The sequence below is a fragment of the Pyrgilauda ruficollis genome, unplaced genomic scaffold, assembly GCF_017590135.1.
Source record: "Pyrgilauda ruficollis isolate IOZ18807 unplaced genomic scaffold, ASM1759013v1 scaffold161, whole genome shotgun sequence".
NCBI classification, from domain to species: Eukaryota; Metazoa; Chordata; class Aves; order Passeriformes; family Passeridae; genus Pyrgilauda; species Pyrgilauda ruficollis.
In genome coordinates, this window is record NW_024514876.1 from 1,198,078 (window position 1) to 1,213,910 (window position 15,833).

The 15,833-nt window shown below is 69.0% G+C and overlaps 1 protein-coding gene across 1 annotated transcript in view; it reads right to left on the reverse strand.

Moving 5' to 3' along the window:
• The window catches only part of RARA (retinoic acid receptor alpha), a 22,300-nt gene extending 9,550 nt beyond the window's left edge, over positions 1 to 12,750 (reverse strand). The window contains exons 1-2 of the mRNA XM_041462887.1: positions 12,620 to 12,750; positions 5,732 to 6,028 (exon numbers count right to left, since the gene is read on the reverse strand). Of these exons, the coding sequence (XP_041318821.1) occupies positions 5,732 to 5,909 (178 nt within the window). The 5' untranslated portion in view covers positions 5,910 to 6,028; positions 12,620 to 12,750. The remainder of the gene's footprint in view (positions 1 to 5,731; positions 6,029 to 12,619) is intronic.
• Between the last annotated feature and the right edge of the window lie 3,083 nt (positions 12,751 to 15,833).

Below are 15,833 nucleotides of genomic sequence, written 5' to 3' on the forward strand. Positions count from 1 at the left end.
CGGGGCGCCCCGCGCCGCGCTGCCATCGCCCCGCGGAGCGGCCCCGCCGCTCGCTCCGCGCCCGAGCGGCGGGAGGAGGAGGAGAAGGAGGAGGAGGAAGAGGAGGAGGAGGAGGAGGCGGGGGGAGGGGAGGAAGGCGCAGCCCCGCCGGCTCTGCGGCTTCGCCAGCCCCGGTCCCTCCCGGCACCCGCCGCCTCCCCGCGCTTAACCCGCTCCGCGCCGCGGGGCCGGCACCCGCGGGCGAGGGGACACGGACACGCGGGGGACGGGCACGGACACAGGACACGGACAAGAACACGCGGGAGGGGGGACACGGACACCGAGAGGGACACAGACAGGCAGGGGGGCAACAGACATGGTGGGGGCACGGCTCATGAGGTGACACGGACACGCAGGAGGACACGGTGGAGAAATGGACACACGGAGAGGGCACGGACACGCGGGGACAAGGGGACACGCAGGGGAACACGGACATGCAGAGGGGACGCGGACACGCGGGGCCAGCGCCACGCGGGAGCGAAATGGGGAGGGGCTCAAGGCGGGGCTGGGGGCCCGGGGGTTGCCCGGCGGAGATGACGGGGCCCTGGGGGTCCCGGGGGGGTCCCGGGGGCTGCCCGGCGGCCGCAGCTCATTTGCCTAATGGGATGCGGGTGAACTGCGGGTGAACCCGCGGGAAGGGCTCACCTCGGCCTGACCCTCGGGCCCCCCCCGGGGGAGGGGGTGCGTCTGTGTACATGCATGTGCACGTGTGTTCATGCATGTTCCCAGTGCATGGAGCGCGTCTGCATCCCGGCTGCAGCTGAGCCATGTGTGCTCCTGCTACACAGACACACAGGGAGGTGTGTGTGCCTGTGCAGGGCAGCCTGTGTGCACACACGTGTGTGCATTCCTCCTGCACACATACACACACACACACACGTGTGTGCATTCCTCCTGTACACACAAACACACACGTGTGTGACACCGTGTCCCTCCTAGCACGGGAGCAGCTGAGAACATGAACACACGAGTGTGTGCACAGCCCACTGTATCTATCTGTGCGTGCATGCACACGTGTGTCCTGGCGTGTCACTCCTGCACCCCACCATCCCCCACCACACCAGCCCTTCACACGAGCCCCTGCTGAAGCTGACACCACAAACCCAGAGACCCCGAGTGGTGACAGCGGGGACGGTCACACGCCAAGGACAGGCCCTGGGGGTGCCACTTCCCTCTGTAGTGATGTCCCTGCTGCACAGCCACGCCATCCGCACTGCCCCGGCCCCAGCTGCCCAGCCCGGGGCTGCCCTGGGGGGAGAGGAGCCCCACTGAGCCCCCAGCTGGGCCCTGTGGGCAGGAGGAGCACAGGCGTGTGCACGGCTGGGAGGATGCGGGCCCTGCCTCACACACCTGCGTGTCTGTGTGTGTGTGTGGCTGTGTGCATGCGTGTGCCTCTGGGACTCTGTGTGTGTGCATGCGTGTGACTGTCCTGTGTGCATGTATGGCTGTGCACGTGTGTGGCTGTATGTGTGTGACTGTGTCTGGCTGTACACACATGTGGCTGTCCCCGTGTGTGTGGCTGTACATGTGTGGCTGTGTACACATGTGACTGTCTCTATGTGTGTAGCTGTGCATGTGTGTGGCTGTGCACATGTGTGGCTGTACATGTGTGGCTGTCCCTGTGTATGTGGCTGTACATGTATGGCTCTGTATGTGTGGCTGTCCCTGTGCGTGTGGCTGTGCACATGTGTGGCTGTACATATGTGGCTGTCCCCGTGTGTGTGGCTGTACATGTGTGGCTGTGTACACATGTGACTGTCTCTATGTGTGTAGCTGTGCATGTGTGTGGCTGTGCACATGTGTGGCTGTACATATGTGGCTGTCCCCGTGTGTGTGGCTGTCCCCATGTGTGTGTCCGTACATGTGTGGCTGTCACGCGTGTGCGTGTCCCTGTGTTCGTGCGGGGCTGCGCAGCGCGGCAGCGCCTGTTTAAATAATAATGGCAAGTCGGGGCTTTGCTTAGCCAGCAGGTTTCGAACAAAAGCCCAGCGCTGCTCCAACTTCCTGCAGCGAACATGACAAATGTCTGCTCTGACTCATTTACCAGCGCTGGAAAGAATGTGGCTGCGATGGAGGGGACGGAGGGGACGGCGCAGGGGACGCGGGCGGTGGCACCGCGCGGCCGGGCCGGAGGCCGCCCCGACGGGCAGCGCTTCCCATCCCGCATCGCTTCCTGCACCGCTTCCCACATCCCTTCCCGTCCCGCATCCCCTCCCGTCCCGCGTCGGCGGCAACAGGAAGAAACAGAGATTACTAAGAAAAAAAAAAAAAACCCAACAAAAAAAAACCCAAAGCCTTAATTCCAGAGCCAAGAGGAACTGGGCGAGGGGACACCCCGCACGTAATCCCGCAGTGTGAGGGGGACAGGCACACCCCGCCCTGAGCCACATCCCACCAGCAGCCTGGGGACACGAAAACGGGGTCCTTCCCGCAACACCCCCAGCCCCGCATCCTCCTGGCCTCTGCTCCGGGAGGACAGAGCTGCCTCCCAAAGGCTGATCAAAACCCAACCCTACAGCCCATGGGGACCCCAAAGAGAACCCCCCCCGTGCCCGGAGGGGATGGCTTTGGGATCACAGGGATCCCCACGGACAGGGATGCCCCCACCAAACCCCCCCAGCCCAGCCCGGGGTGCTGGCCGCAGCCCCTCCCCCACCGCCGCGCCGGCACCTCGGGGCCCCGCAGCCCCCCCCGGGCCCCGCAGCCCCCCTCTCGCCCGCCCACTTCAAAAGACCCCATTTATCCCCTTCAGCCGCTTTTGAGCCCGGCGAATTCCCGGCTGGAGCAGGCGGCTCCCCCCCCGGCCCCTGACAGTGATAGAGAACCTCCGCCTAATGGGCTTTCCCAGGCTGGGGCCCAGCGCCTCATCAATCTTCCCCGGGCACGGATGGGGGGGCCGGGGGGTCCCCAGCACCGCACCCCGGGGGGCTCCCCGGCCACTGCCCTGAGCGGGGCCCCCCGGCCCCCAGCCCGGCCCCCGGCCTGCAGGGAGCACGTTTTGCTCATTAATTTTTAAAAATTAATTAATTACGGGGCGCTGCGGGGGAGCGGCTGCGGCGCGAGGAAACCGGAGCCAGCGGGTAGGGTGACAGGCCAGCCCGGGCGCGGGGCCCCCTGTCCCGGCAGCGCCGAGCGGGGCCGGGGGGCGCGGCCGCTGCGGGGGCTGGGCTGGGGTCCCGCTGCCCGCAGGCAGGCCTGGGAATCAGGGCGAGGGAGGGTCTGGGGGGGCGGCTGCACAGCGAGACCCTCACGGACCCCCGAGACACGCCACGGGCCAGCACTGGGCAAGGGGAGGGGACAGCCAGGGACAGGCAGGCGCCACAGAGCCCCCAGGGATGGGGATGGGGGCACAGGCACGACCCAGCGGTGCCACATGCGCCAACACGCGTGTACACACCTGGCACAGGGACACGGGTCACCCTGCTCTGTATGTGGCACCAACAAACAGGCACGGCGGGCACTGCCACACACACAGAGGCACAGAAGGCACTGACACACACACGTGTGACACATGTGTGCACGCCCTGTGCAGCTCCAGGTGTGCACAAACAGGCACAGAGGACACTGACAGACACACACAGATGTGACATACGTTTGTGTGCACACACAGGCACAGAGGGCACTGACCCACACACAGATGTGACATACGTTTGTGTGCACACACAGGCACAGAGGGCACTGACCCACACACAGATGTGACATACGTTTGTGTGCACACACAGGCACAGAGGGCACTGACCCACACACAGATGTGACATACGTTTGTGTGCACACACAGGCACAGAGGGCACTGACCCACACACAGATGTGACATACGTTTGTGTGCACACACAGGCACAGAGGGCACTGACACACACACACACAGCTGTGACACACATGTGTGCACACACAAGCACAGAGGACACTGACACACACACACAGATGTGACACATGTTTGTGTGCACACACATGCACAGAGGGCACTGACACACACACGTGTGACACATGTGTGCACACCCTGTGCAGCTCCAGGTGTGCACAAACAGGCACAGAGGACATTGACACACACACTCACACACACAGGACACACGTTTGTGTGCACACAGGCACAGAGGACACTGACACACACACACACAGGTGTGACACACACATGCACACCCTGCACAGCCCCAGCTGTGCACACACAGCAGCAGCTCACTGTGCCACGGACACGCAGCTCCACGCAGAGGGCACACGCGTGTACACCCATCGTGGCAGCACACACGTGCCCACACGCAGCTCCCAGCCCACCAGACCCCCATCCCGGCACCCCCGGACCCGCTGGGCTGCCCAGTCCGACCCGAATCCCGGGAGGGGCAGCTGCACCCCCAGGAGGGCCCGGCCAGATCGGCCCCGGGCCGTGCAGCTGCAGCACATCTGGAGAGGGCGGGACAATGGTGAGGAGGGGGCGGCGGCACCGGCCCCCCGCAGGCGGGACACAGACACGGGCACCACAGGACACCCCAAAATTCCAGGACCTACCCAAACAGGGCACCCACCAGCTGTGTGGATGCTACAGGCGGGGGGCAGCACATGGTGCCCCCACCCCCTGCAACCCTCAGGCAGCCAGCAGGGAAGGCCAAGGGGAAACTGAGGCACGGTTCACCACCTGCTTCAGGACACCCTCCAGCCGTGCTGGCGGCCCTGTCCTCAGTGTCAGGGAAGGGGGGGGACACAGGCGGCCCCCCCAGCCTGTTCCCACACGCCCGGAATGGCCCCAGAGCCAGCGCGGGGGAGTGGCCCCACCCGCCGACACCCAGTCGCTGAACTGGTCCCACTGGGTCCCACCGCCGCCGGGGCGGCTCCGGCGGGGGACAGCACCCAGGGCCGGCCCTGCCCGGACCTGCACCGGCCCCCGGGGCCAAGGACGGGCCGGGGGGGCCCCGCCACACCCCGACCCACGGGGTTCTCCCCGGCAGCGGGCGCCGCAGGGCACTCATGTTGCAGGGAACAGGCACGGGCACCCACCAGCGTGGGGCCGGGGTGAGAAGAGGTCCAGCAGCCACCCCACGGCATCCAGGGAAACTGAGGCACGCTGAGGGGTGCTGGTTTGGGGGGATCCCGGGTGGGAGCCCACCTCCAGCAGCTCCCAGCTGCCGTCATGGCAGGCGGTGATTACCGGGGCCGTGATGGACGACCCTGTCACGGGGAAATGGAATCGGGAGCAGCCGTGGTGATGATTGTCTTCATCGCCTTCATCGCCTGCCCCTCGGCAGCCCCACCACACGAACAAAGAGCGACCGTGGGGACACAGCACCCACCAAGCCCGCTGGCACCCAGGCTGGTCACAGTGAGGGACAGCAACACCCTGGCCAGGGCCTGCAGGTCATTAATAACCAGCCACTAACGAAGGTGGCCGCCATTAACAACACAACCCCACCAAGGCCACTGACCGCTCCCTGCCTCAGTTTCCCCAGCAGCAGCACTCACAGGGACACACGGGGAAAAGCACCTGGCACTCGCGTCATGGAGCCCTCAAAATCAGCTCCCCACAGGCGTGGCTGGGAGCAGGGAGACCCCCCCTCACCAGCGCCACTGCCCCAGGGACACGTCATGGACCAGCCTGGGACTGGCACCAACACCCCATACTGGGGACAGAGCCTGGCCCAGAGCTGTCCCCACATCCCCCCAGCACTGGGGGTGCCACCAGCCCCCGCAGGGCTCAGGTACTCACTGGCAGGTGACGGGGTGCTGTATCCACTGACGGGAAGCTGGTGCTGGATGCCAGCCAGGGTGCTGGGCGGCGAGAGCCCCCCCAGCATGTGTGGGAAGAAGAAAGCGTAGGGGGGCACAGGGTAGCCATTGAGGTGCCCCCCACCCGGCGTGGGGCAGGAGCTGCTGTTGCTGGCCATGGTGGGCTCTCCGGTGCGGGGGGGCTCTCAGCTGCAGGGTCCTGGGGGCGAGCAGAGCATGGGGCCCGCGGGTGCCCTGCTGCCGGGCTGTCCTCACAGCTGGCGCTGGTCCTGCAGCACTGCGGGGGAAGCAGAGAGGGGCATTAGCACAGGGGCTGGGACCACTGACCCCTCCCATCCTGTGGGGTCACCCACCAGCCGTGCCTCAGTTTCCCCAGCCTGCCCATGGGGTCAGCCACCAGCCGTGCCTCAGTTTCTCCAGCCTCCCTGTGGGGTCACCCACCAGCCGTGCCTCAGTTTCCCCAGCCCCCCCGGGGCCACATCCCCTCCCGGCCCCAGGAGGGCGCAGCCGGCCGGGGCTGGGGCTCCGTGCGGGATTAGCGCCGATCCCCCCGATTAACGACACCGGGACGGCGGCACCGGCAGGCGCAGCTCACTAATCCCAGCTTAGCTGGCTGGGGGGAATGGGGGGGGGACGGTGTGGGGACGGCTTGGGGACACTGTGGCCCCACAGGGCACCCCCTCCAGCCAAAGGCCACACCATGAGCCCAAACCTGCTCGGCCAGGCCAGGCATGGCACATGGGGCACGCAGCGGGGCATGGAGGCAGCAGCCCCTGCCCCAGCCTGGGGGGCTGCAGGGCAGCTGGGGACAGGGGGGGGGACACACACGGGCACTCTGGGGTCCCCTGAGGACAGCGGCTCCGCTCCAGGCCGGCTCTGCTGTCACGGCCACGCGCCCCTCCGGCAGTGCTCCCCCATCCCTGCGCGGATCCCGAGGGCGCTCAGCCCCCCGGCCTTATGGGGAGGGGGCTCAGCCCCCCGGGACCAGCACCGGGGGGCTCTGCCAGCCGCAGGGCTGGGCCGTGCCCGTCGTGACACGGCCCCTGCCCCGTGCCATGTGCCGGCAGCTCCCTCGCCAGGCCGGTGGGCACGGACCCCTCGGCCCCGGCCGCTCGGGGGGCGGTGGGAAGGGGGGCGCGGGGCTTTCACAATCCCGGGCTGGCTGTTTATTTAAGTGCTGGCGCGGGGCCCGGCGGGGGCTGTTTATTTGCCGAGAGTGCTGGCTCCCGGCCCCGCGGAGGCGGAAAAGGATCCAGAGGAACAAGGCTGGGCCGCCCGGCAAGGCGCTGGGGAGGGGCCGGGATGGGCATGGCCCTGCCCGCCCCCCCAGAACCCAGCTGGGAGCATCCACTACAGGCAGGACCCCCGTTCTCCCAACTCACCCCAGCACCCACTGGGAAGCACCCATGGGGAGGGAGACCTACAGTCCTGTCACCCTCGGAGTGGGCGCCCATCAGTGGCTGGGTGAGGGTCACATCCCCCCCAGCCCACCAGCGAGCGTGGCATTCCCAGGGCACGGTGCTGGACACCAGCTCAGCACCGTCCTGGGGACAGCCCTCGCGTGGGGTGCACACATGGCACTGCACGGACCCCGGCCTGGGAGTGGGGGACTGCCCATGGCCCCCCCCGGCCAGGCCGTGGCCCCCGAGTTGTGCTGGCCGGGGGGAGCCAGGGGAGGGAGGCGCGGGAAGAACTGTTTATGTTTGCCGGTGCCAAGTGCTTGCCGGGCACCGTGCCAGCCGTGCCGGGGCCCAATTACTCAACCCGCTCAGGCCCCCCCACACACCGCCGGCCAGGGACCGAGCGAGGCCAACGCCGCCGGCCTGGTCACCGTGCACCCCAAGAACCCCCCTTGGCAGTGCTCCACACGACCAGCAGTGGCCAGGAGGGTCTGGGGATCACGGCCGGCCTTGCTCCCGCGGGTCCTGGTGGGCAGGAGGAGCTGCTGCCCAGAGGAGCTCCCCTGGGACCATGTGCTGCCACAGCCTTCAGCACACCGCTGCTCGCCAACTGGGGGGTCGTGGGCATCCCAAATGAGGGTTCTGGCTGTCACAAATGGGGGTCCTGGGTGTTGTGGCCAAGCAGTGTTCCCAGAGCCCCCCCAGGTCAGCAGTGTGGGGCCAGGGGCCGTGCAGCCCCCTCGGCAGGGCCCAAGCTCACCCGCCCCAACGCCTTTTCCTCCAGTCCCCGCAGGAGCTGGACGAGGCCCGGAGCTTCCTGGAATCCAGAGCCTCGTTCCAGCCCCGTGGAAAACGTTGCTGCGGGGCCCGGGCCAAATGCAGCCACGAGGAACCTCCCACCCAGGCCGGGGGTGGCCCCCGGGAGCGGATGGACAGACGCACGGACACGCAGAGCAGACCATTCCCAGGGCCAGCAGCAGTGGAGGACATAATTTGGGGGGCCATGGCTGGGGTGGGGAGACACAGCTGCCCAAGCCACCATCCCACTGTGACCCCAAAGAGAGCACAAAGCGCTCTGCAAAAACGTCTGCACACCCAGACAGACCAGGCAGCACTGGCACAGTCCCCCAAGAGACCCCTTCCGAAAAGGCAGCCCCCCCAGTGTGACCCCCCAGGCTGGGTTCAGCACCCACAGCCACATCCAGCATCAACCACAGAGCAACCAGGGTCCCACACCACACCACAACACCCCCTCCCCAGTGACCACCCCAGCCAGATACACCTCCAGCCCACCCTGACTCTCCCCAAAACCCCCGGAGCAGGCAGCACCCCAACCCCGGCCCATGTGACACCCCCAAACCCAGCCGTGCTTCCTGTCGGGGCACACGGTGATGGCAGCACCAGCGCCCGGATGTGACACGCCGGTGAGCGGGGGCACCGCCCTGGCACCCCCAGCAGCGGGGGGCCAGCGGGCCGGGGGGTGTTGGGGGTGCCTGGCAGGGCAGCGGGCAGCGACCCAGCCCTTCCTGTCACGCCGGCGGGCACCGAGCTCCCGGCCGCAGCTTCCCCTTGCCACTCTCGATTCCCAGGCGGACAGGTTTCAGTTCAGTCCCGGCCCAGTTGTCACAGCCCGTCACCCCAGAGTCTCTCACCCTGCTCCCCTGCCACCCTCGAGTCTGTCACCCCACTGACGTATCACCCCGCTGACCTGCCACCCCAGGCCCTTGTCCCTGCTGCCATCGCAGGGTTCACCACCGCAGCATCCTGCGCTCCCCAAGCCCGGCAGCGGCCGCTGTGCGTGTCCCCGTGTCCCCCACCCCGAGCAGAACAGGCAATGGGGACCCTGTCTGTGCCAGGCTGTCCCCATGGTGTGTGGGCAGAGCGGGGTTGCCGTGCTGAGCTACGGGGGCACAGGATGGCAGCCTCGGGGCAGGGCAGGAAGCGCCTGCGGAGCCACTGCGGTTGCAGCCTGCGGTTTCCTCGCTGGCAGCAGAGCCAGCCCGGGGTGGCCTCGCACGCGAGGCCAAGGGCCTGGCTGCCCCCATTGCCCCCCGCCACCACCGGCCCCTCCAGGCCCTCCCCGGGCGAGCCAGCGTTGTGCAGGGGTGGTGAGGTGCCCCCCTGACAGGGCTGCTGAGAGAGACCCTCTCCCGTATCCCCAAAGCTCTCCACGGTGAGTCACCGTCACGTTTCTCACGTCCCCGGGCAGGCGTGAATCATGCCCAGCCTGCGGCACGGCCGGAGCCAGCGGCACACACTCGGCCAGCGTGCGCCGGAGTTGAGGCTGCTGGGAACGGGAATCTGAGGATGCTGAGAGCAGTGCAGACCCCAGGACCTACATCCTACTCCCCAGGGCCAGCAGCCGACCCAAGGGCTTGCTCAGCCCCACCGCAGCACCGGTGTTCCAGCATCCCAACACCAACTGCAAGATACACCGAACCACCACGGCTCCCCCAGCACAGACACAGGGCCAGGGCCACCACGCTGGCCCATGGGGACACTGTCTGTGCCAGCAGGGACAGCATCCATGCTGGCCTCCCCAACCCATGGAGGCACATGGGCACCCTAGGGATTCACCACTGGCCCCACAGTGTGGGTCCTCACCCCAGCACCCCACATCTCGCTGCTGCCAGGAGCCACAAACTGAAATTCCACCTGTTGCGGCCGGGCCGACTCCGGTTACGCCAGGAACGCGCCGCTCCGGTTACACCTCCCGCACCCGCCACCAGACGCGCCATTCTTTTGCGGGAACAGGTGCCCCAGCCCCTGCCACGGCCCCTGGGATGGCCACAGCTGTGCCACACCACCACCGGCACCGCTCCGGCCTGCCTGCACCGTGGGTGCCTTGAGAGGAGCAGGTCAGTCCCAAAGGCCCAGCGGTGTCCCAGCCAGCATGACCCCCCTCACACCGCGGGGACAGCACCCTGGGGACACACACCCACCCCTGCCTGCCTGCCCATGCAGGGGACATCCCCAGCCACAGCCCAATCCCCTCCCTGCATCCCGATTCCAGGATGAAAGCAGGAACCCACAGGCCCAGGGCTCGCGGTCCCGGAGTGCCGCATCCCAGGGGTCCCGGAGTGCCCCATCCCAGGGGTCCCGGAGTGCCCCATCCCAGGGGTCCGGAGTGCCCCATCCCAGGGGTCCCAGAGTGCCCCATCCCAGCTCCCCAGGGGCTCCGGGGAAGCAGGGGGATGGTGCCCCAGCAGCCACTCGCGGCAGTCCCGGTTGTTTTTAGCCGAGGCTGCGGCGGCAGCCGGCGCCCTGGGAATGGCGTGCCGGGAACAGCGCGGCCCCAGACAGCCCTCGCTGGCTCGGCGACAGCCGGCAGACAAGTGCAGCTGGCACGGGGCCGCTCGGGACACGGCGCGGGGGGACCCGGCGTGCAGGCGGCTGTGCGACACCCCCGGGCACCGGGATTTGGTGGCACCGTGCCCCCAGCCTGGGCAGGCTCCAGACATGATGTACCTGGGGGGGCCCAAACCACTCCGCGACCCACCGCGTCGTGCCCAGGCTGGCTGCGGGCGGGCAGGCAGCCGTGCGCCGCTGCCACGTCCCCTTGCCATGTCCCTTGTCACTGCCTGGCAGCCGGGGCTCAGCGGGGACAGCGGAGGCCACGGCGGGCGCACGCGGCCCCTCGGCGGGCCCTGCCACGAGCCACCCCCCGCTAAGCCTCCTCCAGCCGCAGGGAGATTAACCCATTTTCCGTAATCAGCACATGTGTCACCGCAGATATGATCGCACACCCCCCCTCCCCGCACTCGCTGTGCCCCCCCCGGGCTGGCGCTGCCAGGGGGCCCTGCGGCACAGGGGTGCCCCACGGCATGGGGCACCTTGAGGCTCCAGGCACGCACTGCAGGGGGACTCACAGTTCCTCCAGCCCTGGCGTGCTGCAGCAGCGCCCCAAAAAGGGTTGGGGGACCCCCAGAGCACAGCCACCCTCTTTGTGGCAGCAGCGGCGCTGGATGTTGCCAGGACAGTGGCTCAGGGCACGGCGGCTCAGGGCACGCGCGGCCAAATGTGGCACGTTGTCACACCAGAACCTCCTGGATATAAATAGATCCAGAGCGGCGGGATGGTGAATCCCAGCGCCGCAGGGCAGGCGGTGGCGGTGGCACAGCCGTCCCCAGGCTCTGTGGCCGCCACGCTGCTCCTGCCACAGGGACCGAGTGCGGGGACACGGAGGATGAATGAGGACAGCTGAGTGAAGCCAGGTGTCCCTGTGGGATGGAGCAGCCGCAGACAGCAGGCAGCTCCGGATGAGGCGCAGGGCAGTGCCCTGCTCCTGTCATCTCACTGCCGGTGTCACCGTGTCACCTGGGGGGGCTTCAAGCAACGTGCAAAGGGGCCAGACCCCCACCAGGCCACCCACGGGCATCCCTGGTGCGAGCACCCAGGGGAGCAGGCGCATCCTGGAGCCGCAGCAAGGTCACCCCCAAGGGCAGGGTGGGGGCCCACGGGTGACATATGGCCCGGGAGCAGTGGCCGCGGGGCCGCTAAGCCACCGAGCCGTCTCCCGCTAATCCCGGCGCGGGGCCGCGGCGGGTGCTGCACCCGGAGCCACCAGCCGGTGCCTGCCCGGCTCCCCGGAGCGGGGGGACCGGCTTGGGGACCCCCCGTGTCCCCCCCAGCACCCACCGCGCTGCGGGGCGGCCCCTGCCACCAACGAGGTCAAAGGTCAGAGGCACAGATTTGGGGGACAGACGCACAGATTTGGGGGACAGACGCACAGATTCGTGTCCGCACCGGCCCGCCCCAGCCTGGGGCGCTGCTCCCGTTCCCGGTGGGGGTTCCCCCTGTGCCGGGGTCGAACACCCGGGGGACTGAACCCCAAACCCCCCACCCCACCCGAAGCCCGCGGGGGCTCCGCCGCTCCCCGCCCGGCTCCGGGAGCTGCTGCGGGAGGGAGCGGAGCACGGCCGGTCCCTTGCCCGGCCCCGCCGCCCCCCGCCCGGCTCCNNCTCCCCCGCCGGGCCCCGGCCCCGCCGCACCCCGAAAAGGGGAAGCGGCCCCGGCCCCCCCCGCCGCGGGAAGGTGGGGGGAATGTGGCTGCGCGCACCGGCGGCCCGGGGAGCCCGGTAAGCCCGGGGTGGTCTCCCCAGCACCGCGCTCTGTGGCGGTCGTCCGGTCCCCGGTGGGGTGTAGAGGCTAGCGGAGCCTCCCCGGAGCCCGGCCCGGGGTGGGGGGGCAGCGCTGCCGCCCGGGAGCGCCCAGGCAGTCGGTACCGGGAGAGGGAACTCCGGCAGCCCCAAGCGCAGTGTAGGAGGCAGAGGCCGAAGCCGCGATCCCGAACCCGCTGCGGCTCCGGTGCTCCCGGCAGCCGCAGCCCGGCGGAGTCCCTCCCCCGCTGCGGGAACCCCGGGATCACCCGTTACCGGAGGGGGATCCCCAGAGGCGGTACCGGAGCCGCATCAAGACCCTCCTTCCCAACCCCGCTCCCACGGGCAGATCCAGAGCCCCCTCATTACCTGCTCACGGAGACTCCAACACCGAAATCCTTAAACCCGGGGAGTTCCCGGTGGTGGCTGCATGGCGGCGGCACCGGGAAGGAGCGGGGGGGAAGGGGGGGGGTTCGCCCCGGCTCAGAGGGGTGAGAGGGACCGCGCACCGCAATTCCCATGCCCCTCTTAGCCTTCTTCCACCCACACTCACAGGAGGAGGTGCCCCAACGCCCCCCACCCCCCACCCCCTCCCCAGCCCGCTTTCCTCTTCTGTGACTCTGGATACCCACCCCCACCCCCCCGGGTGGAGGATTGGGGCACACACATGAGGGAAAACACAGCGGGTGGGTGCTCCAGGGGCGTAGGGAAGAGATGGGAACACACTGGGGGAGGAGGAGAGAGGGATGGGGAGTTCCTGGGCTGCCCCCCAGGCTCAGAGGGGAAGGGCTGGGGGCACCTGTGGCACCCCGGGGGTACAGAGTGCCTGTACCCAGAGGAATCCCCTGCTCTGCCTGCCCCTGGAGATGCTGATCCTAGGAAGGGGATGGCGATGGAGACACGGACATGGACACTGGGCGGGGGCGGGGCGGGGGCGGGGCCGGCTCCGCTTTGTAACTCTTTGAAGTCTCCAGAAAGCGGAAGGGGAGAAAGTGGGTGCGCGCGCCGCGCCGAGGGGGGGGCTCTTAAAGGGACCGCGCACCGCAATTCCCATGCCCCTCTTAGCCTTCTTCCACCCACACTCACAGGAGGAGGTGCCCCAACGACCCCCACCCCCCCCCTCCCCAGCCCGCTTTCCTCTTCTGTGACTCTGGATACCCACCCCCACCCCCCCGGGTGGAGGATTGGGGCACACACATGAGGGAAAACACAGCGGGTGGGTGCTCCAGGGGCGTAGGGAAGAGATGGGAACACACTGGGGGAGGAGGAGAGAGGGATGGGGAGTTCCTGGGCTGCCCCCCAGGCTCAGAGGGGAAGGGCTGGGGGCACCTGTGGCACCCCGGGGGTACAGAGTGCCTGTACCCAGAGGAATCCCCTGCTCTGCCTGCCCCTGGAGATGCTGATCCTAGGAAGGGGATGGCGATGGAGACACGGACATGGACACTGGCTACCCAGCCACGTTCTGGGAGGCCAGAAAGGGCACCCAAAGCCCTGCACCCACCAGCGCAGCCCAGACCCTGCGGCACGAGGGCTCCGAGGGCAGTGGGGCAGGAGCTGCCCTGGGAAGACACACATGTGAGGAGTGTAGGCAGCCTCAGCACATGCCCCGGGGGGAGTCACACTGGCCTCCCCCTGCCCAGGACCCTCGGGTGCCTGTCAGGATCCCACAGGAGGCTGGTGCCCACCAGGCCACTCAGCACATCCCCGTGCCTCAGTTTCCCCCGTGTGCTCACCAGAGCGAGGCTGGACACCCAGCCCGGAGCAGCCGGCTGGCCTCCTCCCCGCACACCGGGGCCCAGGCGCCGGCATGTGCTCAGCCCAGTGGAATGTGCCAAATCACTCCCAGATGTGCACGGCGGCCAGCCCGACCCCCCTCCGCTCCCACCGGGACCCCCGAGCCCGGCCCCGCGGGACCGAGCCCGGCCCCGGCCGTGCCGCATCCCGCCCGTCCCGCGGCGTCGCGGCACCGAGGGCGGGCAGGGCAGCGGCGGGTGCCAGGGCGGTGCCACCAGCACCGGCCGCCCGCCTCCCCGTGCCAGCGAGGCCTCGGCCGGCGGGGTCGCGCGGGGTCCCGCCCCGCAGCCCCGGCCCCGGTGCCAGGCGGGAGCAGCCGAGCGGAACGGGGCTGTCAGATGGAATCTGGGTGCCGGCGGTGACGGCGCGGCGGGAGGCGGCCGTGCCCGCCACGTGGCCGCTTATGTAAGGAGAGTGCAAGGGAGGACAGTGGGGCAGCCGGGGCACCGGGGACACCGCCGAGGGGACACCGAGCCCCCGCCGCGCGCCCGGGCACGGCACGGCGCTGCCCGGCCCCGCGGGCGCGGCGACAAGGGACACGCGCGCTGGAGTCGGGGGACGGGAGCCCGGCGGCACCTGGGGTGTCGCGGGGTGTCCCCCGGCCGCGCTGCTGTCGCCGCAGCGCTGGCAGCCCGCGGTGACGAACGGCTCCGGTGGGAGCTCCGGCACCCACGCGCTCGGATCCAGCTGCGCCATCGATTTTTCATCCACTGCGGCAGAGCGGGGCTGGCGCTGGCACTGCCATGGCCAGGGGGGCCTGTCCCCTGCGCTGTCCCCATCCCTACACACCCCAGGGACACTGCCAGGACTGGCACCCCACCCGTGCCCCCCACGGCCGGTCTGGCCCAGGCGTGGAGGTGTCCCGGTTCCCTGCCAGTGCCACCATCACCACGGGGGGACACAGGGGGGCCAGGGATGGAGGAACGGGGGTGGCACAGGGAGAAGGATGCCTGCCAGCATCACCAGCACGTCACCGCGGACCCGCAGGCTGCCAGGCGCTTCCTTCCTGACACTGCCACCGTGTGCCGTGTCACCGTGCTCCGGGGGGCTGCGCCACTCCCTGGGGCTGGCACGGGGCAGGAGGTGCTCCGTGGGGAGCTGGGCACCCCCAGGCACCCCACGGGCAGGACGATGCCGGTACCCACCCAGCGCCTGGTGACAGGCAGCTGGGTCACCGTGCCCGCTGAGCCCCACGGCGTGGGGAGGGACAGGGACAGGGTCCTGCAGTGTCCCTGACGTGGTGAGGGCACCGGGACACAGCCCGGAGTGACCCCGGCGCCCGCCCGTGCCGCCGCACACGTCCGACACACGGCTATAAATAGCGCCGGCAGCGAGGGCTGAGCCTGCTCGGGGCCCCCAGATTCCCCCTTGTTCCCCCTGCCTCGGTGTCCCCGCTGCTCCCCACGGCCAACAGGGACCCACGTGTCCCCAAGGTGTCCCCTGGCGCTGCACCCCGTTTGTGGTGGCACTCAGAGACCTCGCTGGGATGCCCTTTGTGTCCTTGTGCTGGCAGCTGGCGGAAATGTCCCCGAGTGCTGTGAGCTGCAGGGATGCCACAGAGCAGAGGGGACATAGCAGGACCACCCCTGGGGCCACGGGGAAACTGAGGCACACTGGGGACTCCAGGACCACGTCCTCCCCCAGCAGCAGCACCCCATCCCTGGCCTGGAGCTGCTGGGGGGCAGCCAGGGGTCCTGGGGGACAGGGGGGGATGGCAGAGGCAGGGGGGGATGAAGGGACGAGGGGCACAAGCAGAGCCTCATCACCTCCCACTCCCCCCCCCCCCCTT